Genomic DNA, 25,264 nt, shown 5'->3' with positions numbered 1-25,264 from the left:
GTTTTTTAAAAAGCAACCCCCCCAAAAAAGTTTGTTGTGCTAAAGTATTGGCCCAGAAGGAAAGAGGTTTTTAAAGAGTTACGAACAACGTAAAACTGTTGGGGGGGTGAGCTTTATAATGAAAATTGAGTTACAACCTTAGCTATAGATTTTGCTTTCGTGACGGATGTAACTCTTTGCAAGAGCTGTGATGTTTCCTTTTCATAATACAGTTGTTCTTGGGAGACTTTAGAAATTGGTCCTCTGCTCTGTCAAGCAGGTAGCAGCTAGTGACTGCTCAGTCATTTTTGTGCCCACAGCACCTCTGAGACCACCCACCTGCTTCTTGTTCTCCAAAAAATTGCTCCTCAGTTGCAAAAAATTTTGTGGATGGTAACAGCTCCTGTTGAAATCTAGGCCACTACTTTTATGCTGACTTTTCTCCTACTGGCCACTCTGCTCTGAATGATGTAACTATTTGTCATGGTTGGGTTTTTTTAACATAGTCCCTGAATGTGTACTAGACAAATTAGGCACTTTATAAAATAAGGGCACATTCCTTACCCCATTTTAGAACTTGCAATCTAATTTTAGGTGTGGGGAACACCAAGAAGGATGATGATTACAGGAACATAATCAAATGGTTATTCCATTTTAGTATCTGCCCATCTTAGTAGTTCCAGTAAGTGACGGCGGGGAGGGTGTGAGAGAGAGAGCAAGCACAATCACATCCTGTAGGTAATATGGGGGAAGTTTTTGTTTTTTTGTTTTTTTGTTAAGAGCTGTCAGGGGATGGTGAGGATTGGTGAACAGACACTGGGAAGGTAATCTGCATAAGAAGCAACAAGAAAGAAGATAGGAGTGTGAGAAGGAAACTAAGAGGGGATCACAGGTGGAGAAGAGGCTTGATGGAACAAAAGGTCAAACGTGAAGGCTGAAGTGGAACTGTGTACTATCTTTGTTGCAAGGACAGGAACTTTAAATTTGATACATAGGGCAAGAGGGAGCCATTAGAAGAATTTAAAAGGGGGTGATGTGGTCTAACAGCTGATATGGAAGGTAGTTTCAGCAGCAGCTGTGGGTATCAAAGACTGGAAGGAATTTACAGTGGTGGAGGTGATTGAGATGTAAACAAGTTATTTTGCCATTGCAAAAGACGAAAAGGAATGGATTCTTTTTTATGATGGGGAGAAAGATGGAGCAAGATTTGGTTATGACCCAAGTGAGAGATGGAGTTCAAATGACTTCCAGATTTTATCACTTTATGATGGAGACTCATGTTGACAGTAATGAACAGAGGTAGTGGACAGTGTATAGGAGGAAAAATAAATGGCTTTTGTTCATGCTGAACCTAAGGTAAGAGCAACCTATCCAAAAGAAAACCTAGGAAAGAGTCTGAAATGCAAGGCTGGACATACCTCATGTAGAGAAATAAATGAGTCCTAAGGCTAGAGATAGCAGATGCAGGCAAAAGAGCATAAGAATGGCCACCCGGGGTCAGACCAGTGGTTCATCTAGCCCAGTGTCCTGTCTTTTGACAGAGGCCAGAGCCAGATTCTTCAGAGGGAATGAACAGAACATGGCAGTTATCTGTCCCTTATTGACCAAGCCTAGCTTCTGGCAGTCAGAGGTTTAGGGGGACACAGAGCATGTGATTGCATCCCTGATCATCTTGGCTAATAGCCGCTGATGGACCTATCCTCCATGAACTTATCTAATTCTTTCTTGAACCCAGTTATAATTTTGACCTTCACAACATCTCCTGGCAATGAGTTCCACAGGTGGACTGTATATTAGCTACCTTCCAATCATCTGGTATAGAGGCTGATTTAAGCAATAGAAAACGTACCATAGTTAGTAGTTCTGCAGTTTCATATTTGAGTTCTTGCAGAACTCTTGGTTGAAACCATATGGTCCTGGTGACTTCTTATTGTTTAATTTATAAGTTTGTTCCAAAACCTCCTCTACTGACACCTAAATCTGAGAGAGTTCCTCAGATTTGTCACCTAAAAAAGGTAGCTCAGGTGTAGGAATCTCCCTCATGTCCAGTGGAATGAAGACTGATGCAAAGAATTTATTTAGCTTTTCTGAAATGGCCTTGTTTTCCTTGAATGCTCCTTTAGCACCTCGATGGTCCAGTGGCCCCACTAATTAGCAGGTTTCCTGCTTCTAATGTACTTAATTTTTTTATTGACTTATTTATTGCTGTTCTTTTTTTAGTCTTTTGCTAGTTGCTCTTCAAATTCTTTTTTGGCCTGCCTAATTATATTTTTACACTTGACAAGCCAGATTTTCTGCTCCTTTCTATTTTCCTCACTAGCATTTGACTTCCAATTTTTAAAGGATGCCTTTTTACCTCTTACAGCTTCTTTTACTTTATCATTGTTGTTTGCCATAGTGGCACTTTTTTGATCCTCTTGCTATGTTTTTTTAATTTGGGTTATACGTTTAGTTTGAGCCTCTATTATGGTGTTTTTAAATAGTTTCCTTGCATTTTGCAGGCATGTCGCTCTTGCGACTGTAACTTATAATTTCCATTTAACTAGCTTCCTCATTTTTGTGTGGTTCCTCTTTCTGAAGTTAAATACCACTGGAGTGAGCTTCTTTAGCATTTTCCCTCCCACAAGGATGTTAAATTTAATTACGTTATGGTCACTATTAATGAGCAGTTCAACTATATTGACCTCATCCTGTCCATCACTGAATTTTGTAGAAGTACCATCTCTCTAGCTTTACTCCGTCCTTTGGTGGTTTCTCTTTCTCCACACTCCTCTTTGCTGGAACACATTCACAGGGCTCTATGATTGCTTCTCTCTTGTTCCTCTACGCTATCCCTTTTGCTTTTAGGATCCCTTGTCAAAGGACCGTGGCTATCTCATGGAAAACGAGTTTAAAAAGCCAGCTCCTGAGCAACCAGAGGGAGCTACCGAACAGGAGAAGCAAACAGGAGTTTTGTGGTGGTGTGTGAGAGCCAGATACGCCTTACTCTAAACTTCGGCAAATAACACCCCTCCTCTCCCCCAGAAAAGAACAAACAAACAAAAACCTCTACAAGAGTAAAAATAATGCATGCTGAAGTCCAGTGGCAGAACAGGGCTATCAAGTTTATTGCACTGAATGCACCACATACGATTAGCTTCTTTGTAGGCATAAGGCATGCGTGTGCAGTTGTTGCAAGCAACTCATGGCCCTCAGAGACTAATATGGGCTCTTGAGATTGCAATAGCTGAACTGGAGGAGTGAAGGGAGACAGAAGTACACAGATGAAACTTTCAGGGACACAGTAGCGCGATGTCACCGCCGGTCCATCAGCCTCTGTGTTGTCGAGGAGGATGAAAGACTCAAAGGAGAATATCAAGCTGGAGGGGAGAAAAACAATTCCATAGTTGGGACCCTCCTTCCAGGTGGTATCCTCTCGCACTGAGGAGACCACTTCTTGGAAAGGGAACCCCAGTCACAAGGAAGAGCCAGGTAATAGTATTGGGGGATTTGATCAGTGGAAATATAGATAGTTGGGTTTGTGATGACAGATAGAACCACATAGTGAATTCCCTGCTGGGTGTAAAGGTTGCAGATCTCTCAAAACATGTAGATAGACTTATGTGCAGTGCTGGGGAAGAGCCAGTGGTCGTGGTAAACGTAGGTACCCATGACGTAAGGAAAGGTAGGATAGAGGTCCTTGAGGCCAAATTTAGGCTGCTAGGTAAAAGATTAAAGTCCGGAACCTCCCTGGTAGCATTTTCTGAAATGCTTCCAGTTCCATGTGCAGGGACAGTTAGGCAGAACAACAGAGTCTCAATGCGTGGATGAGATGGTCGTGTTAGGGGGAGGGATTTAGGTTTATTGGGAATGTTTTGAGAGGAGGAGGAGCCTATACAGGAAGGATGGGCTCCACCTAAACCAAAACAGAACCAGACTGCTGGCATGTAAAATTAAAAAGGTCATAAGGGTATTTTTAAACTAAGGGCATGGGGAAAGCAGACAGGTACGGAGGGCCACATGGTTCAGATAGAGACATCCCTTAGGAGAGGATTTATTAAAGGGGATACTCTATATCCTAATGAAGAGGAGAGGATAGAAGTTGATAAAGTACAGATAGGAACTGAAGAGAAACGGTCAAACGAGTCCCATTTAATCACATCACATGAAGGCAGACAACTAAATATTGAAAAATTTTATATGTGCTTGTATACAAATGCAAGAAGTCTAAATACTAAGATGGGTGAACTTGAGCACCTGCTATTAAATGAGGATATTGATATAACTGACCTCACGAAAGTTGGTGGAACAATTATAACCAATGGGATAGGATAATACCAGAGTACAAAACACACAGGAATGAGAGTAAGTCCTACTGGAGTGGGAGTGGAACTATATGTGAAAAAAGGATAGTCAAATTTAGTAAAAAATCTTAAATGAATCAAACTACCACAGAATCTCTATGAATAGAAATTCCATACTTGAATAATAGGAGTATACCAGTAGGACTATGCTACTGATCACCTGACCAGGATGGTTTTGATTGATTGTGAAATGCTCAGAGAGATTAAAGAAGCTATAAAGACAGAAAATCCAATAATAATGGGGGATTTTGACTATTTCCATACTGATTGGGTACATGTCACCTCAGGATGGGATGCAGAGAGGAAATTTTTAGACACTATTAATGACTGATTCTTGCAGCAGCTAGTTCCTGGAACCCACAAAGGTAGAGGCAATTTCTGAGTCTTAAATGGGACTCTGTATCTGATCCATGAGGTGAATATAGCTGAATCGTTCAGTAATAGCAACTATAATGTAATTAAATTTAACAACCTTGTAGGGGAAAAAATATCAAAGAAACCCACAACAGTAGTAGTTAACTTTCAAAAGGGGTATTACATAAAAATGAGGAAGCTTGTTAAATGGAAATTCAAAGGAATAGTCACAAGAGTGACATGCCTACAAGCTGCATGGAAACTATTTAAAAACATCGTAATAGAGGTTCAAACTAAATGCACTCCCCCTCCCACCCCCACCTCCCCCAAAAAAAAGACAGTAAGAGGACCCAAAAATACTAACATGGCTAAACAGCAGAGTAAAAGAGGCAGTTACATCCAAAAAGGCATCCTTTAAAAACTGGAAGTCAAATCCTAGTGAGGAAAATAGAATGGAGCATAAACTCTGAGAGGTCAAGTGTAAAAGTACTTTTAAGACCAATTATGCTACAGTTTATCTAGTTAATTTCTTTCTCACTTGGGCCAGGCACTGTTCCAAGCAGCTTTACAAAAATCAGGTGGCTGTCTTCACTGCTCTCCAGAAGATTTTTTTGACAGTTCTCTGTTTAGGCAATTGGTTCATCTTGTCCATATTTTGACCCTGGCAGCAAACATACATAATTTCTTTCTCATGGGCCTCTACCATGTTTGGAGGCAATAGTAAAAATACTCCAGAAAGGAAAGTTTTTTCTAACAGATAGAATGGTCAAACTGTCATTTCTAATTAGGGTTTTAAAGAAGCAAATTTCACCAACAAGAAAGTCTCACAACCTGTAGTTTGTCAGCCCTTATTCCTTAGGCCCAGTCCTGACTGAGACCACTTTACATCATCTTCTAGTAGGTAAAGCTGTATGGAGAATCCGGAAGCAAAACTCAGTCCCTTTTCTGGGGAAAGCCTTGGTGGCTGAACAAGCAATGCACAAAAGCAAGCACCATTCTCCAGGAGCTAGACACTAACGAGCTGCAGACATAAGCCTGACAGAATCCTCAGGGCACACATAGAGACCCTCTCAGAATAAACTCTTCAACTATAGAAGGTGAAGAGTGTGCACAGAAAAGTATTGGGGCTCATAGCTGTTCAGCTAGCACTATGATGAGTAGCTCAAGTATGTCCCTATAAACACATACTATTCAGAATTGAACCCATGTCAATGGTGACCTATATGTAGTACTATGGCAAAGCCATAGTCTTTTCAGGAATCTGTTCTCTTCAGATGAGCAGAATGAAATCTGCTGTGTAACACACACTTCCATCTGCTGGGCACCAAAATACTTGGCCAAAATAGTTGAAGGGAGGGGCCTCTAAATCCATAAATCTTCATCAGGGTAACTGAGGAGAGGAGCTCACAGTGTGCATTTATCATCCCCAAGAATGTTTTTTTGGCATCCTGTCCACCTCACCACTTTAAAAGGAAGGAAAAAAGCCCAATTATTGTGAAAATGGTGAGTGGTGTTAGACCATCTGAATATTGCAGGGGAAAAACCTCCCCTTTCCTTTACTTTCCTTTGACCCCAATCAGATAGCTTTTTCAATTAAGTAAGAAGTCCATTCCTGTTCCAGATGCCTCAAATTTGTAGCATGGCTCATGTCACACAGTTTATCCAAAATAACGATATTGGGTGTAGCCAAATTAGGTTCCATTCTTCTCTATCTATAGGCACTCCAATTAGGCTTAAGAGAAGGGGCTAGAATTCAGTTATTCATGGATTTATTTTTCATTTCTAAATGCATCCTTACAAACCTGCTTCACTGCACCCATGCAAAACTGAATAAAAACATGCAATTCCTGCTGCTTTCCCAAGAAGGAAAAAGGAAATTACATTGCTTCCAATTAGGGCTCCTTTTCTTCTCTAAAACAAATTGAGAAGATAGAAAATGGCACAAGACCGGTCTAAAGGTCATCATGCCCTAAAGGAATACTATAAACTTTTCATCCTGTTTTGCATCACCATCGCTTGCTTGGATCACAGATATTTCATTCCATGGACCACTAATGATCCATGGACAATAGTTTTAGAACCACTACCTTAAGGATTTATGTCTCTGCCATTGATGATCTTAGGGAAATGTGGCAGTCTATTTTGAGCTTTTGAACCTAGTGCCAGCTTCCTGGAAATGGTTATTTGCATTTAGATCCCCCTGTTTTCTACCATTAGGTCCCCAGTTACCTTGAGCCTTAATTTGATTTTGATAAGGTTACTTTTTAACATTCCTTCCTCACTCAGATGCTTTCAGAGGTGTTGCAGCCAGTAATCTAGATTGTTTTAGATTTCTCCTCTTTGTGGCCATTAGGTTTGCCAGAAGAAGAGGGATAATAACCCTTTCTGCAGTTCCAGAATAGATTTTTTTTTTTCATATTTCCAGTCACCTTTCCTATTTCCCTTTCATTCAACCCTCAATGTACAAAGGAAATGTCATTTCACTATTTTGATATTGGTATTAGTAATATTTGCACTTTGCCCTTCTCATCTGTTGATCTCAAACTGCATTACAAAGGTAGTAAGTATCATTACTGCGTTTTACAGGTGGAGAATTTGAAGCCCAATAGTGAAATGACTTGTCCTAGTGAGTCAGTGGCAGAGCTGGGAAACTTCAAAAAGTTTGAATCCTTTAAGGATCATAATGAGCTGTGGTATACTTCAGCGAAGAGAATTAGTGACTGTTGCTAATACTTGTCAACATTAGATCCCTTCTGCAAGGGTTCTTGTGACCTGTTCAGCTGAAAGTAGGGGGCTTCGCTGGGTGACATGTATCAAGCCTTCAATGCACTCCCTGATTATTCACCAAATAATTGTGTGATTTGGCCATTAGCAGATGTGGTAGTCAGCTGCAGAATGCTGGAGCCTTTTTTTTACCTCAGTAGGCCATGTACCTTTGTTCATATGTGTGTGTGAAGATAATGCTAGTTAGAGCCTTAAGGTCTGTATCGGTCAGAGAGAGAGCTCACTGAAGGAAACTTCCTAGCTATTGCACAGTCCTGGACTTGTGTCCACTGACTGTTAACTGATCACTATTTTTAGAAGAAACTAAAATCAATTTTTTTTTCACTCACTAAGTGTATAAGTAGCATATACACATGTTTAAACAAAAGGCAGTGCTTGTCTTGAATTAATCCTTCTGCACTAAGAGATCAACTTAGATAAATTTCTGCTTTTTAATTGCTTTTTGTGAGCTGACTCCATCACAGGATATAGGATCCACATTTTTTTCTATACTATACTCCCATCCAGTCCTGCTAGGAGTGTGGGAGTGGGATGGAGGAGGAGAGAATGGGGTGATTTTAAGTGTTGAGGATTGTTTTTTTAACCATTAATTTTAGTTTAGGACAGATAATAGAAATAGGTAAGAGACTAACTGGTTCCTTTTCAGACATGGAAGTAATCAGCTGGGGTGGTCCAAGGGCGCTTTGGGCACGAGTATTGCTGAGTTATCATTGGCTGCCACCTGCCTGACAGAGTAGAGGACCAACCCTACAATTTATGCCACTGGAGACACATCACAGGAAAAAATTGACAGGTAAAATAATTGTTTTTTAAATGTAAGGAGAAGACTACACAATCTGTACTATAAATGGGGCTGACACTCTAACGAGATGTCCAAACACTGTAAAGTTTATTGCTCCTGTCAAATATCCGACCAGTTTCATGCATGGACTTCGATCATTCTGCTTATTTTTAGATGAAACACATAGCAAAAAATAAGCTATATGGAAGTTCCTGGAAACCCAACAATCTTTCTGGAAACAAATTAAAATTGAGTTATATTAAGGAAACATAGTATCAAATATAGTATTATACTGAGAACTGAACTGTAATTCATGTTTATGTAATGTTTCCAAATCTTTGAATGTTCCTTATATTGAAATGAAGTATCTTCCATTGGTCAGTGAGGTTTGTGTGTGTGTTTTTACTGAGCTAAAAAACTTCAGGGTTAGTATTAAAGTTCATTTATATGGACCAGTACCATCTGTTATAGTGAATTAAAGTAGAAATCATAGCTGGTCTTGAATGGCCCTATAATTCTTTTTGGCAGCATAGCATTAAGTTTATCAGCTAAAACTATTTTTTAGCATCTGTAATTATTTTATCTTTGTGTTATGTTTATTCAGTGTACTGGCTGGAAATGTTAACTTTTAAGGACTTTTAACTGTTTTTATTTATTTAGAGTTGTTAAGCCTAGGCTTAGTCCAACTTAATGACTGGTGTGACAACCTGTTTTTAATCAGTGACTCAAAACTGTGATCACCCCGATGTCACCGAATGGCCACAACTTGTAAAAGGTAAACATAAAAAGATTTAATGGTATTTTTGTGAATTAACTAAATATTATCATTAGTGTAATACTTAATTTAAAGAATAGTTGATTCATATGACTTGAAGGTAATTGTATAAATGGAATACAAGTAGCCTTTGAAAGGACAGTGTGATGGTTAGTCGAGACCTAACATTTGACCTATACTTTTTCTTGTGTTAATATGAAAGTCCATGTAATTCTCCCCTATGCTGCCTGAAATGTCAGCATCCTAGGACTCATGTTTACCCTTCAACAGCAAACCACTGTATGCCAAAGATCTAAGAAAAGCATTGGTAAGAAGCAGATCACAATTTCAAGCCTCCAACTACTGTTATAACAGTATAAAAAATAATGAAAAATATCTTGCCAGCCTCTTATTAAAATATGCATTTAAGTAGTGAGTATTTGCTAAAAACATTAGTCCAGGAAACTTGATGATACTGAAATTCAGTAGACTTGCATACCTTTACTTTTCTCTCCTAGGGAGTTACAGTGGAGGTAAAAGGAGTGGCTTGCAGAATGGAGAAGTTGCTCCCAGTGTTGTTGGAAGTGAGCCATCATTTGAATTTGCTAGCTCATGCTGCAGTATTCAGATTAGTTGGTGTCTTGTGATCACTGTTTCTGCAATCTAATACAAGACTGAAAGTTGTAAGAGCATTTGGGGTCTTGTTAAAACTGTTATTGTAAAGTAACTTAACTCTTCTGTTCAGATTTTTAAACAAATGGTGTTGAAAGAAAACATTTCAGCATGTTTAAGTATAATGTAATTGTCTTCAGTATTTTACATTTTTAGAAAAGTAGTACTATATTTTGTTAATTTTTTGATATTAATAAATAGCTGCTCATCAAATTCGTGAACTTCCAGTCCTGTAATGATTGAATTCCCACACTGTTTTAATTAGTGTTATAAGCTTCGCTTGAAGTTTTTTAAACTTGACATGATTCTTACATCTTTTATTTTTTAAAAACATGTCCTGTCCTTTTTAATCTCTGATGTTTAATGAGAAAAATAATAATTAACTAAATCATATTGTAAACAGTACCGCTGGAAACCTAGGAAAAAATACTTATAGGGATTTTGCACTTTGTATCTACCGAAACGATTCTGTGAGCTCTTGTGCTTATTCTGAAGTTGCTTGATTTTTCCATAACCATAAAGGTCTCTATTACTTTAAAAATAAATAAACTGGTCAGCCTGTAGGACAGCTTGGGGTTGGGTGCCTACTCTCTAGTGATGTCACCTTTTGGAAGACCAGATGGGATGAATATAGATTATAGGGATATACTGGATATACTCTACAGCAAATTGGTGCCAAAGACTGGTACCTGTTTCCTTTTATTTTATTTTTGTTGCTGTTGTTTTCCTGGTGTCTCTGCTTTCTTCTGTTTCCCTTCTCACTTTGAATGTGTTGCTGCATTATGTTGTTGGAAACTGCTGCTGCTGATCTTCAATTCCCCTAATACCAGCAACTATTTTTTGCCTTCCCATTAGTTTATGAAAATGTAGAAGTGAATGGAACTGGCTCACTATAGTGTAGTGTGTGTAATTTCAATTTAAGTCAGCTAGCACATGGATATTGACAGTTTAATATTGCAGCTTTTAAGGTGACATTCAGAAAAGATCTTGAGACTCTTTTCTAGACAGCTGCTGGAGGTTCGATGTTACAAAGGAAACTTGCTTGTTCATTGGGAGTAGGAGACTAGAAAGTTGTATTTGTCTCATTGCTGGGCAGAAGTCATTTTGCTAGTCTTCTTTTTAAATGAATAGAGGGAAATTGACCCCCATAGCAAGCAAAATTGAACAGTAGCAGACTTAAAATGTTAAAAATCAGCTGGTGATAACAAATGACTTAAAGGGAGAAGATATTGAGGTAGAGGAAAGTAAACGTGCACATTGTCCATTCTTTCCAATGGTTCTGAATATTAAAATTACAGCTTCAGCATAATTATAAATTTAGTTATATGGTTACCTGGTCAGAGTACATTTAGGACTGTGTATTAATATCAGTTTTTTAAAAAAGAAAAAAGCTCTGAAATTAAAGAGTTTCAGAATATTTCAGTATTTTTGCACCATCTATCACTGTATAGCACCCAAGTAATACAGTAAGTTTTTTAAAAATACAAAATACTTACTTAAGTTACTTTGAAACGTCTGCAATACAATTTGGGCAGGGACCATGTTTTCATTGTGAGTTCAGTGTCTAGCAGAGTGGGGCTTCCTAGGCACTACTGTGATACAAATAATAAGTAATAGGTTGATGGAAATAAGTGAAGTACAGAAATCCACCAAGATATACGGTAAAGTATAAATGAAATCTAATAAGAAAATAAGACTGCCAGGGAGTAAGGGCCTGCAGCTGAGAACAGTCCTTATACCGGAAACGGTCTCCAGGAGCAAGACAGCAAGAGAGTACCTTAGTTGAAATGATGGAGCATGAGTGAAGAAACTACCTCTCAGTTAGGCAGGCTACCAGAAATTGTCTGCTTCAAAGAGTCCACTTTCAGTTACATGTGGAATGACTATAGGTAGCCATATAATATAGCTATTAAAAGTATAGAGGTGTTATTCTGGTAAAGACTTAGAAATAACTAAGGCTCAAGCAACTATATTAAGATCCACTTCAGAGTGGAAAGGTCATACAGAGCATCTTAAGGTATGGCTACATTGCTATAAAAACCTGCAGCACTTAGTCTCAGAGCTGAGGTCAGCTGACTCAGGCTCACGAGGATCAGGCTGTGGGGCTATAAAATTGTATTAATGTAAAACATCCAACTTTTCTATTGGAAAAGATCAAACAATCTCTGCCCATTCCTCTTGATGCTGCAGTTCTCCCAGTCAGGTTCGCTTGTGTCTTGTTTGGACTGAGTTTTAGTCAGTGGCTTTCATGCAGGTTCTGATTTCAGTCAGATGCTAGGAGACGGACACTCCACAGATCTGGGTTTGACAAAAAGGAGGCAAAGTTAGTTATCATCTACACTGAATTAAGCTGCAATCCATTATGCCTTGTAATCCTCTCCACTGGCTTTTCCTTCATATTGAATATGAGGGGTAATGAGAATGATCCCTATGCTCTGTGTAAGAAAATTTAGGGGTGGAAGAGCAAGCTTTATCCCCAGAGGAGACATTAAAGCATAGTTAATAGTATCAAAAGTTGCTTACAGAATAAAAATCAATATGGAAACATTTGGTTTATCTTTAGCTATATGTGTACAATGCAAGTACATTAAACGCAGAATTAAAGCTATATAAAACAGTATTATAAAATTATTAAAATCATTTGTAAATACATTAAAAAAAAATTAGAGCAACTGGATGGGCTGACAGTTTTTTTTCCTTAAGTTTTCTGTAATGTGGCACATCATTGTGGTACATAAGGGCTGATACTTGTATTTGCAGTAGAGTGATTTGGCAGTACATATTTATTTCTTATATTTCATTTGCTTTATCATTTTTTATAGTTTTAGGTGAGCTTGCACACTATTCAAATATAAACTATTTTTGTAACTAAAAATTCACTTGTGTGTTTCATGTTAAAACTTTTCTTCAAAAAAAAAAATCTCAGTTACTCAGGAACATTGTAATGAGAATTAGCTAAGCATTTAGGACTAAATCATATGGCTGCTAGGCTATATAATGCAATCACAGAGTCATCTTCTCATCTGGAAAAGGCTGATTCTCACCCTCCCAGGAGCAGCTGTGAGAGTTGATAATTCTCATAGCTGACACAATGATTTTGGTACTGGAGAATGATTTTAGCTGAGGCAGTTTCTCCCTTACTCCCACTGGGGTGGAAGTGACCTGAATGGGCTGGGCTGGCTTCACTATAACTAAGAAGAGGGTGATGACATGTGGGGGGCATGCTGGGAATGTTCACCTTCCGAAACATCAATCTATTTAAGCTGGGAAGGAAGAGCAGAAAAATACATGTAACCCAGCCCCCCTGCCCCTCCCACACACACCGCCCCAGTCTCTCACCACCAACAGCTCTGCGGGATTACAGCAAGCCTAGGGCTGCAGCATTGTGGACACAGCATTGTGAGGGAGAGGTGACTAGAATCTATTCTCAGCTACTTCAGGTGTTGGGTGTTTCACACTTTGTTTCTGTTGAACTTTTCTGTCTCTCTCGCCACACAAGGCTCAACCATGTGCAAGATCAGTCCATTTGGCACAGAGCTGTTTTTGTGGTGATAAAGGAACTTCAGTGCAACTTACTAATACAGAACTTGCTGTGACGATTTGGCCCATAGTTGACTGTGAAACCTGGAAGGGAAAATGACCAACAAAAATCTCTTATACTTTCCTATCCTATGAGCTTTGAAAACATTGCCTTTCTCACTAGAGAATCGTTCCTGTCTTAATCTTATTCTCAGCCTTTGTCATTACATATTTACATAAGCCATGTTTTCCCCCAGAGTTTAACTAAACTAATAAAAATGAATAAGCAAGTCATATTTCATTTGCTTGTTTATACTGTTTAACAGTAATATAAACATTATAGACCTAGCAATATAGATAACATTTCCTTTTCTGATTTTCCTCTCCAGCATGTTTTAGTCTCTTAGAATAAAGAATGATTCTTAACATTTCTTTTCTGCATCTTGCAGATCACCAGGAGAACCTCACTCTGAAAACATTGAAACTAGCCGAATGTAAGTATAGTAAGCAATAATTAGATGGGTTTTGTGTATTATGTTTAACGCTCCTCTGAGCTAAATGCAACAGCAGCTTTTTGCAAAAATAAATAAACCTTTAAGTGTACATTTAAAACAAACAAGAAAATCATTTGGCTGTCTCCTTGCAAAACCTGTGCACTGTTGTTGTAGGTGAGTTGGGTCCCAGGATATTAGAGAGACAAAATGAGTGAGGTAATATCTTTACCTCTGTGTAGCTCAAAAGCTTGTCTCTCTCACCAGCAGAAGTTGGTCCAATAAAAAATACCTGTCCCACCTTGTCTCTACAAGACCTATGTCCAATTTAGTATTTTTCTCCAAAAGAGTAGTATTTGGTTCTTAGTCTAGAAATATAATTCTCACTGAAATAACATTTTTTTAGAAGTTTCATTTCGTACCAGCCAGCAGATGGTAGCATAATACAGTATCTGAAACTTACAACCCTGCATTTAGACCTAATGGCATGTCAAATTATACTCCTGAAGAAGAGCTCTATTGAGCTCAAAAGTTTCTCCTTCACCCAACAGGTGGTCCCATAAAAGGTGTTCTCTCACCCACTATGTTTCTCTAAATTATACTTAAGGCCCTACCAAATTCACAGCCATGAAAAACGTGTCACTGACTGTGAAATCTGGTCTTTTGGGTGTTTTTACCCTATACTATATAGATTTCACTGGAAGATACCAGTGTTCCTCAGATTGGAGGGCCTGACCCAAAAGGGAGTTGCACGGGGGTCACAAGGTTATTTTAAGGGGGGGAGGTTGCAATATTGCTACCCTTATTTCTGCACTGCCTTCAGAGTTGGGCAGCCGAAGAGAAGCGGCTGTTGGCCAGGGGCCAAGCTGTGAAGGCAGTAACCCACCAGCAGCAGCACAGAAGTAAGGGTGGCAATACCATAGCATGCCATCCTTCCTTCTGCACTGCTGCTGATGGTGACTCTGCCTTCAGAGCTGGGCTCCTGGCCAGCAGCTGCCGCTCAGCAACCACCCAGCTCTGAAGGCAGCAACAGTGCAGAAGTAACAATAGCAGTACCACAACCCCCCTCCCCGCCCATAACCTAGCTGCCCCTCCCCCACCAGCAACAGTGCAGAAATAACAGTAGCAGTACCACAACCCTCCTTCCTGCCAATAACCTTCCCCCTCTCCGCCCCCCCCCCCCCCCCCGCAACTCCTTTTGGGGTCAGGACCCCTACCGTTACAATGCTGTGAAATTTCAGATTTAAATAGCTGAAGTCATGAAATTTATGATTTTTTAAATCCTATAACCATGAAACTGACCAAAATGGACCATGAATTTGGTAGGGCCCTAATTATACTCCTAGAGTTTTAACATCTCATAGCACACATTTGAAAACAACTTGATTAGTCAGATACTTAGCAAAATAGAAAACATCAGGTTTTGTATATTGTTGGAAGTGGGTTGCAGAATAGAGAGAACGATCCTTGACCTGGTATGGAAACTTGTATAATGTAGTTTGTGCTTGTTTTCCATATTGATTATTGCAACTTGCAAGTTAGCTAATTTCCAAAGCAGCATTATAATTATAATTAGATGTGTTCCCTGTTTATAAGAGCTGAGTAGAATCCAGGGCTGCTGACTTTATTGGCCCTGATTATTTTCAGGTTAACTGGAAGCGTGCTCAAGTTATGCAGAAATGCTCATTCATACTTCAAAACGAAAAAGAGATTTGAAAAAAGGCTATAAAACTACTGAGAAGGAAATAAATTCTTTTGGACCTTCCTTTTCTACAGGTCAGCAAGGCACTTCTCAGCAAGGTTTCTTTAAATTCTCCTACAGTTGGGAAGAAAAACTCCAGAATACAAAAAGAAACACACAAATATTGTAGATATAAGAGCCTAACTGACATATGAAGAGAGATGGTCCAAAAGAAGTTAGAGGAAGGATGACTCAGTGTTAGGGCAATAGTCTAGGAGTTAGGTTTAAATTCAATTCCTTCTCTGCCACAGACTTCCTATGTCATGTTGGACAGTCCCTCTGCTTCATATTGTCAGGATAAATGCATTCAAGACTGCAAGATGCTCAGCTGCTGTAAAATACCTATCAAGCGTAGGAAGAGAAATGAGTCAAAACTGTTTTCCTTTCAACAGTTTGACAGCCCCATTTTTGTTTTTTTCTGTGATTTTTTTCCTTTTAGAATTTGGAGCTGAAAGGAATGAGAATCTGAGGGTGCCATGTTTGTTTTACACACAGACTGAAAGAATTTTGTTACATGAGTTAATGAGACAGTGATTGGAATCACTCTGATTATTCAGATCCCTGCACTTCGGCTAAAAATGATTGTTAGACACTCAGATTTTGAGGATCTGCATATTTTTGAGCAAAAGTATACAATGAATATGGATATTACACTTGCAGAAATGAAGAACCTGGAACTGCATAACTGAATAACCATATGGTTATTCATCACCGACTGCAGAATTTCTGCAGTCTGCCAGACAGTTGCTCTTAATACACAAAATGGTACATTTTGTTTTAGTTATGCAGTTCCTGGCACTCTGATTCTGGATGTCTGATCTGCATAATCATTGTACGGTTAGAACAATAACTACAGTGTTCAATCCATGTACTCCAGCTAGTAAAGTCTGTCAGCCAGTTAGAATGCAGAGATTGTCATAATCACTTTTCAGTTTTGCTAACTGCACTGTGAATATGCAGATTGATTTACTTTAGTTTACTGTGATTTCTCTACTCAGATCCTAGACTGTTAAAGCTATGTGCCAGCATCATGGATAGCCAAATGCTTTTAATTCACTTCAGCTAAACCCGGAAAATGTACATTTTATATGTTTGATATTTTCGCCTCTTCATGTGACTGCCAAACATCAAGAATTGACATTTAAAAAAAAAAAACGAAACATTTTTGTGTCTCTTCCCTTGCATTTCCTCCTCCCCTTTCTCCAGTGAAACAGGGCTCTTGTCCCCATAATAACTTTTATTTATCCAAATGTTTCGGTTTCATTGGATTCCCACTTCTAGCTCCATACTTCATTGACTCATATTTGTCAAGTTTTTGTCATAAATGTGCTTTTCACAGACCTCATTCAAGTGCCTGGTTTGTCCCTGCTATCTTAGCTGAGTTGCCTCATCCTTTCCGCCCCCTTACTAGATTCACACAATATCCCTTTCTAATTTCCTCCTTTGATTAGTCTCGCTTTCAAAGCTTGTTCCAGCTTAATTTGTGGGGGGGGGGGGGGGTTTCCATTGATGCAGCAAGATCTTATTGCCTGCCTCATCAATATCTCCAGGCTGTTGTCCTGATTCTCACACTACATCAGATCTCCACTGATGCCTCTCGCCATCTTTCAAGACAGGTGTCCGGGTGTGTTGATGAGACATTTCATTTCTGTGGCCCCCCCTCTCTCTCTGCTTATTCTTTTCAGTGTCAAGACTTTGAAACGCTAGGGGTTTTGAGCCCTCCTGTTTCCATCACTACTTTTCTTGTGGTTGTGCTTAGTGCATAGTCATCTCTTTGATGCTGCATTTCTGTCATATTATCACTTGCGAAAGAAGGGAGGGAGGAAGACTCCAGCAGCTTCCAAAAATACACCCAAGTATATGTCCCTTACAGAGAGGCATGACTAGTACTTGTCTGGTCAAGGACTGGGTGGGCTTACATCGTATCATCTGCTTTCAGATGTCGCCGTGTGCCTTCAATCCTGAGAGTGGCCAATAGCCACCCCAGTCTCTTCCAAAAATGCAAGTAAATCCAACACATAGCTCAACACTCTGGCCACGGCCTCTGAATCAAACACCCATATTTAATGCAAAGACTCTGCATTGGCATCAGTTCCTTCTTTGCAGGTCTAAAGAGGGGCTATATCTACAGCAATACTTCCACATCAGAGTCCTGCGTTTCACTGTCACTAGGCTGTACTAGAAATTCCACACAGCGCCCAGGCAACACATGCATTCAAAGAAAATTAGTACATTGAGGGAGCCACTGATTTCTTTGAAATGTCATGCTCTGTTCATCAGGAAAGCACGATTCAGCTTCCCAACTCAGAGCCATTACGGCCCTTGATAACTGGTAGCAACTTTAGTAATCCTCCACTAAGAGTGCCTATTGTTCTCCATGCTACAGCCACAGAAGCTTGAAGGTTATGTCAAGACTCTCTTCAGGACTGAGCTGCTTCAGCTGCCAGCCTAAAATGTGTTTGTGCCTAGGTTACTTGCAAAGCCACCGCCTTTATGAAGCATTGTTACCCAAAGTTGTCATCTGAGCAGGAATCCGTTACTGGATTATCTGTGTTACAGAGCCTGTTCCCCATTTAAGGGTGCTTAAACTTTGTTCCCCCCTCCCTGCAGTAGGTATTTTTTGTTTGGAAATATCTCTTTCCTCTCATTCTGGGACCGTCTCTGGCATTTAACCCTCAATTTCTCATTGTTGGAAGGTACCTTCCTTCCCTATTTTAAATCCATTGTTTCTGTTTTCATATTTCCATATTAGTCCTTGTTTTAGTTTGGAGACAGTCCTCAAGCCTTTGGGTTTCCAAGAGGGAGAGTTTAGTGGGATGAACATCTTTTGGAGAAAGCAGATTACTTACCTGCAGTTCTTGTTCTTTGAAAATGTATTGCATAATTTAACATCTTGCTGTGAAGTTGCAAGAATAAATTTACAGTGGAAAACGTCAAGTTTAAAATACAGGTGTACAAAAATAAATATGAATATACCTGGAACACCGTATGAAATATGCACATGAATATAAAGCAAATTTACAATATATCATTGGTTTATCACTTACCAGTCCTGCTCCATATAGACTCTGGAGGGTTATGTAATTTATTATAGGTCAGTCTTTCTTTGTGTTTTTTTAAGTGTTTTTTTTTATTTAGGAGTTTCTGCCTCCTGCTTTCAAAAAGATCTGACTTTAGGACTATTAAAACCTGGCCCAGTATCCTCTCTGTATGGACACCAGTCTGTTGCAAATGTACCCAACTGCTGGGTCCCACATGCATCTTATGTCCCCTGGGTCTTGGCAGAGTCTAGTCACTGTTTTAGCTCTGGATCTGACAAGCATACTTCGAGACCTCTTGTCAGAGTCCTTCATTGGCATGGGAGACTCTTTTATACAGACTCCCCAGACCTTGAAACCTGTGCTTTATATCTCCATAGCACCCAGTTGCTTACATATGCTTTCCAAAGCTCTACCTAGGCTGTGGACAACTGGGCTTCTGCTTTAACTAACCCCTTTAGGGACAATATAGCAGGAAAGCAAGGATTGTAGGTTTAGCAAAGGTATTTCTTTAGCACAGAAACTCTACTCTTTAAAGTACTAAAGTTACAGATTTCTGAAAACAACAAAAAGTACCAAGGCACACCCTCCCCATGTCTGAGCTTTCCCTTTCGTGAGTCAGAGGTTGGTCACTGCTCAGGCTGAACAGAGCCCCTCTTGCCCTCTCTTCGGCAAGTCCTTATAGGTGGCGATGGTTGCTCCCACTACCTCTGGCCTTAAATAGCCTGTCTTCTTGCCATGTACTCTACTGGAACTCTCCAACCCTCTGCCTCAATTGTGTATGCATCCCCTGTGGGCGCCCTCTGTGAAAAAACATTGTTCCATGGGAGTTGCCAGCAGCTTAGAGACCATCAAATCCAGTAGCTTGATGACTTTTCAGTGATAGTCTTTCAATGAGGTGGTGCAAACATCTCCTGGGCAGGGCTACTTTTTGGAATGCAATTCAGTAGACTTGCCTTGGGTAAGTGTAGAATACAAGTTAAACGCATAATACGAAATAGAGTCTATAATTTGATACAAATATATCCCACTTCATCACAAGGACATAAGGGGTAATTTAGGCAGTTGGCTGAGGTGTTCAAAAAGAGCACCTATACATGTTTTGGAGGCACGCAACATCTGTGCAGTTTCCCATGTGGCCTAGTGCTGCTGTAAGCTGACCTGGACATAATTCAATAGGATATATATTTTTAGAAAATAAGAATCACAGAAAAATTAGTCGTATATTTGTCTACATTATTTGTTTGCTTCAGGAGAATTCTAACCACCACCAACCCAATTCAGTTTTGAAACACCACATGAAAAACGTTTCTGAATTTACACTGGGGACAAGACTTTTTAACCTGGGAAAAAATCATGGAGGGTGAGGGATAGAGAGGATATAATACTTAATATTTTATATATTTGGTATCAAGACAATATACAGACTGACTAATCCTCACAAGCCCGTGAAGTTAATATGTAAAAGGGGATAATATTCACCTGTGGAGACAAAGTTGATGGTGATTTGATCAAGGCCACACAGCTAGTGGGGAAGTCAGGATTGGAGCTCAGGACTTTCCCGATTCTGTCTTGTGCTCATTCCTGCACACTTCACTAACTGAAGAGGGTGAGGAGGAAGAAAACAGAGGAAATGCTTGAAATTTTTTTAAATAACTGAACAGACCTTTCAGCAGTTTGAAGTCTATTTTGATTTTGTAATCTCTCAAAGTATCAATAAAAGTAAAAAAACTTCAGTATAATAACTTGAGGGTGCTTCATTTTCACTTAGTAATAAACTGAATCTTAGAGAAATAAAAACTTCACCCTTCAACTGAGTTTATTCAGCGCAGTATACAAGCTATTACTTCAGAAACAAAAAGCATCCTCGGGTTAGTTTATTAAAGCTGCATTTTCTTGCATGGCCTTTTCAGAAATGACTGATCTGAGAACTAAGGCACAGCCTTTTTTAAAGGTGGTACAGTCTATTTATACCTCCTACAATCCTGACTACTTTACTCATGATCAATACAATCATTGTCTAGAAACTACATCTCCTATAATTTTTCACCTTATAAGCCATTAAGTGTATAAAATGCAAGAATTTGTAGGATTCAGTATTTCTGAAACTGACGAGGGATAACTGATACACAAATGCGATTTGGGATGAGCGGTGGTTTGGCTATATGGGGGTGTTAATGTAAATAATACGAATATGGAATTTGCTTCTGCATCCATTCTAGTTCTGTCATCATTATGCTAGCCAATTGGAGCAGGCAGACTGGAGACCAATGGCCATTAAGAACGTACCCAAAGTTTGTAAATTAAAACTCTAAAAGGGCAGGTTTCAGAGTGGTAGCCATGTTAGTTTGTATCAGAAAAAATGAGGAGTCCTTGTGGCACTTTAGAGACTAACAGATTTATTTGGGAATTTATTTGAGCTTATGCCAAAATAAATTTGTTAGTCTCTAAGGTGCTACAAGGACTCCTCGTTTTTTCTAAAAAGGCAGTAGCTGTGCTCCCAAATTGGCCTGTGCCCTTGTTGGCCCATGTTGTCTTGTGACTTTCACTATATTTCCATAGCATCATAAAATAAGGCATGAAGGGAGCATCAGATCATGCAGTCTGACCACCTGTATATCACAGGCCACCAGCACCATTCAAAATCCACATATTAATCCAACAACCAATATTAGACCAAAGTATTACAGCTCACAGGGAGACTAAACTGCTATATGCCACAAGCAGAGAATAGCTGGACCAAGTTGCACCAATACAACCAATGCAATGCAATACCAATACAACCAATGCAACCAATACCCCTGCAATGTTACAGAATTGAGATGTGTCCAGATGATCTAGGCAAGTGGCATGCAGCCTATGCAGAAAAGGAAGTTGAAAAAAGCCCTGAGTTTGGGGGGAAATGCCTTCCCAACCTCATCTATGGCAGTCAGTTACACCCTGAGCATATGAGCAGAACCAGCCATCCAAGCACCTGAGAGAGAGAGAGAGAGAATACTCAGAGGATCAGCCCACCCATCCATTGTCCAACTCCAGCTGCGGCCATCCTTGATGCTTCAGAGGAAGGAGACCAAAAAAAAAAAAAAATACATAGAGAGGGGGGAAAAAATCCCTTTGTGACTGGCTGACACCCTGAAGCATGAGATTTAGGAACACAAGACATAAACCGGAAGGCCCCCATAGGGCTGCTGAGCCCAAACCTCTCTCTTCACAACCAACTCTTTCATATACTTCCATCCATAAATTTGTCCAGCTCTCTCTTAAAACTAATTACGTATTTGCTCCCACAACTCCTATTGGGAGGCTAACCTGTTCTTCCAGTCTCCTCTCATAAGATAGGCCCTCTATTCCCCTGATCATCCTAGTAGCTATTCTCTGCGCATGTTCCAGTTTGAATTAATTTTTCTTTAATATGGGTGACCAGAATTTTACACAGTATTACAAATGAGGCCTTACCAGTGCCTTGTACAATGGCATTAATACTTCTCTATCTCTACTGTAAATGCATAGCCTGATGCATCCTTGCATCACATTTGCCTTTTTTGCAGCTGCATCATACTGAAGAGCTAGTCATCTTGTGATCAACCAGCACATGCAGGTCTCTCATCTTGTGTCATTTCCAGCAAATGAGCCCTTAGCTTATAGCAGAAATTTTTATTATTTGACCCTAAGTACGTTGCCTTGCCCTTTGTACTGTTAAATTTCATCCCATTTCTGTTACTTCAAGATCACGTACTTTTTCCTACATAATCTTCTGATTCTCCTCTGTATTAACAATACCTTCCAACTTTGCATCATTAGTATGGCTGTCGATTTATTCCAGTTAACTCCCACGATTAACTCAAAAAAAATTAATCATGATTAATCGCAGTTTTAAACACTTTGTTAAACAATAGATTACCAATTGAAAGTTATTAAATATTTTTGGATGTTTCTACATTTTAATATACATTGATTTCAATTACAACACAGAATACAAAGTGTACAGTGCTTATTTTATATTTTTATTACAAATATTTGCACTGTAAAAATGATGAAAGAAATACTATTTTCGATTCACCTCATACAAGTATTGGAGTCAGAGTAACAGCCGTGTTAATCTGTATTCGCAAAAAGAAAAGGAGTACTTGCAGCACCTTAGAGACTAATCAATTTATTTGAGCATAAGCTTTTGTGAGCTACAGCTCACTTCATCGGATGCATACTGTGGAAAGTGTAGAAGATCTTTTTATACACACAAAGCATGAAAAAATACCTCCCCCCACCCCACTCTCCTGCTGGTAATAGCTTATCTAAAGTGATCATTCTCCTTACAATGTGTACAATGTTTCATACACATTGTAAGGAGAGTGATCACTTTAGATGAGCTATTACCAGCAGGAGAGTGGGGTGGGGGGAGGTATTTTTTCATGCTTTGTGTGTATAAAAAGATCTTCTACACTTCCCACAGTATGCATCCGATGAAGTGAGCTGTAGCTCACGAAAGCTTATGCTCAAATAAATTGGTTAGTCTCTAAGGTGCTGCAAGTACTTCTTTTCTTTTTAAGTATTGGAGTGCAATCTCTTTATCATGAAAGTGAAACTTTAAAATGGTAGATTTTTTTTGGTTACATAACTGCACTCAAAAACAAAACAGTGTAAAACTTTAGAGTCTACATGTCCACTCAGTCCTACTTCTTGTTCAGCCAATTGCTAAGACTAACGATTTTGTTTATATTTACGGGAGCTAATGCTGCCTGCTTCTTATTTACAGTGTCACCTGAAAGTGAGAACAGGCATTCAACTGCATGGCACTTTTGTAGCTAGCATTGCAAGGTATTTACGTGCCAAATGTACTAAACATTCGTATGCCCCTTCATGCTTCAGCCACCATTCCATGCTGATGACACTAGTTAAAAAAAATAATGCGGTAATTAAATTTGTGATTGAACTTCTTGGAGAACTGTATGTCTCTGGCTCTGTTTTACCCGCATTCTGCCATATATTTCATGTTGTATTAGTCTCGGAGGATGACTCAGCACATACTGTTTGTTTTAAGAACACTTTTGCTGCAGATTTGACAAAACTCAAAGAAGGTACCAATGTGAGATTTTTAAAGATAGCTACAGCATTTGACCCAAGGTTTAAGAATCCGAAGTGCCTTCCAAAATCTGAGAGGGATAAGGTGTGGCTCATGCTTTAAAAAGTCTTAAAAGAGCAACACTCCAATGTGAAAATTACAGAACTCAAACCACCAAAAAAGAAAATCAACCTTCTGTTGGTGGCTTCTGACTCAGATGATGAAAATGAACATGCGACGCTGGCTACAACAGTGCCATGCAGACACCTGTTCTCACTTCCAGGTGACATTGTAAACAAGAAGTGGGCAGCATTATGGTCTGCAAATGTAAACAAAGTTGTTTGTCTAAGTGATTGGCTGAACAAGAACTAGGGCTGAGTGGACTTGTAGGCTCTGAAGTTTTACATTGTTTTGTTTTTGAATACAGTTATTTTTTGTTCATAATTCTATATTTGTAAGTTCAACTTTCATGATAGAGATTGCACTACAATACTTGTATTAGGTGAATTGAAAAATGGGATATCTTTTTTTACTGTGCAAATATTTGTAATAAAAAATAGTGAGCACTGTACACTTTGTATTCTGTGTTGTAATTGAAATCAATATATTTGAAAATGTAGAAAACATCCAAACTATTTAAATATTAAGTATTCTATTGTTTAACAGCGCAATTAATCGCAATTAATTTTTTAATCGCTTAACAGCTATAATCATTAGAAAATTTTATTAGCGTACTCCTACTCTTTTTGTGCAAAGGTCATTAATAAAAATAGTGAATAAATCGGTCCTAAGACCTTCTCTGTAGTCCGATAGTTCCACCTTTCAGCACAGCCTGTTGCCTTATCCTCTTTAGCCGGTTCCTTACCATATAATTCTTGTACTTCATCTTCTCTAATTTAACTAATTTTCAATGTGATACCATGTCAAATGCTTTACAGAAGACCAAGTATATTAGATCTACTGCATTTCCCTTATCTAAAAAATGTTATCTTCTCAAAGAAGGGTATAGGCTTAGTCTGGCATGAAGGTAAACATATGATGCACTACATCCCCTTTTCCATTTACCTCCAAGAGTTTAATTATTTCCTTCAAATTTTGTTCTAAAGCTTTGCATACTACTGAGATTTAACTAATGGTCTGTAATTCAGGATCACTTTTTTTCCTTGGATCACAGTTCCCCCCTTTCTTAAATATTGTACAGCATTAGCTATTCTCCCATAATATGGGACTACCCACAAATAGATTTATTTAAAAATTCTTGTTATTGGACTAGTAATCTTACATGTCACTTCCTTTAGTATCCTGGGATGGAAATTATCCAGATCACAGTCAGTGCTTTAAGATTTTCTTCTACCTCAGATGTGGTCATTTCCATTTCTGTGTACTCGTTTCCATCAGTCATTCTGTCTTCATACTCATGTTCTATATTATCATCCTTACTGAAAACCACGGCAAAGTATTTATTTAGTTTTTAGGCCATACCTACATTATTTTTAATCTCCTCCCCATTCACACTGCATAGCAGTCCAACCTCATTCTTTCTTTCTTCTCTTTTTATTTATATAACTAAAAATCCTTGTTGTATTTATTTTAATTTCCTTGGCAGGAGCTAATTCAGATTGGCTTTTAATAGTTCTTGCTTTATTCCTACATTTTCTGACCTCTAAGATGTAGCTTTTGTTGCTGATCAAACCCTTCTTCCTTTAGGCTCTCTGCTTACTCCTAATAACCTTTTTGAGGTGGTTATTC

The 25,264-nt window shown here is 39.0% G+C and overlaps 1 protein-coding gene across 6 annotated transcripts in view; it reads left to right on the top strand.

Annotated features, from left to right (window-relative positions):
* UBE3A (ubiquitin protein ligase E3A) overlaps nucleotides 1-25,264 on the top strand; it is a 94,356-nt gene that overhangs the window by 24,283 nt on the left and 44,809 nt on the right. For 2 of the 6 annotated variants that reach the window (XM_073353058.2, XM_073353018.2), the window contains exons 3-5: nucleotides 8,107-8,253; nucleotides 8,902-9,016; nucleotides 13,636-13,680. In XM_073353058.2, coding sequence (XP_073209159.1) covers nucleotides 8,997-9,016; nucleotides 13,636-13,680 — 65 coding nt within the window. In that variant the 5' untranslated portion in view covers nucleotides 8,107-8,253; nucleotides 8,902-8,996. Of the gene's footprint in view, nucleotides 1-8,106; nucleotides 8,254-8,901; nucleotides 9,017-9,513; nucleotides 9,580-13,635; nucleotides 13,681-25,264 lie in introns of all 6 variants that reach the window. The other 4 variants (XM_073353069.2, XM_073353037.2, XM_078853937.1 and 1 more) reach the window with 4 other exon arrangements.

The sequence above is a fragment of the Lepidochelys kempii genome, chromosome 1 (genome assembly GCF_965140285.1).
Source record: "Lepidochelys kempii isolate rLepKem1 chromosome 1, rLepKem1.hap1, whole genome shotgun sequence".
NCBI classification, from domain to species: Eukaryota; Metazoa; Chordata; order Testudines; family Cheloniidae; genus Lepidochelys; species Lepidochelys kempii.
This window is presented reverse-complemented; position numbering and strand designations above follow the sequence as displayed.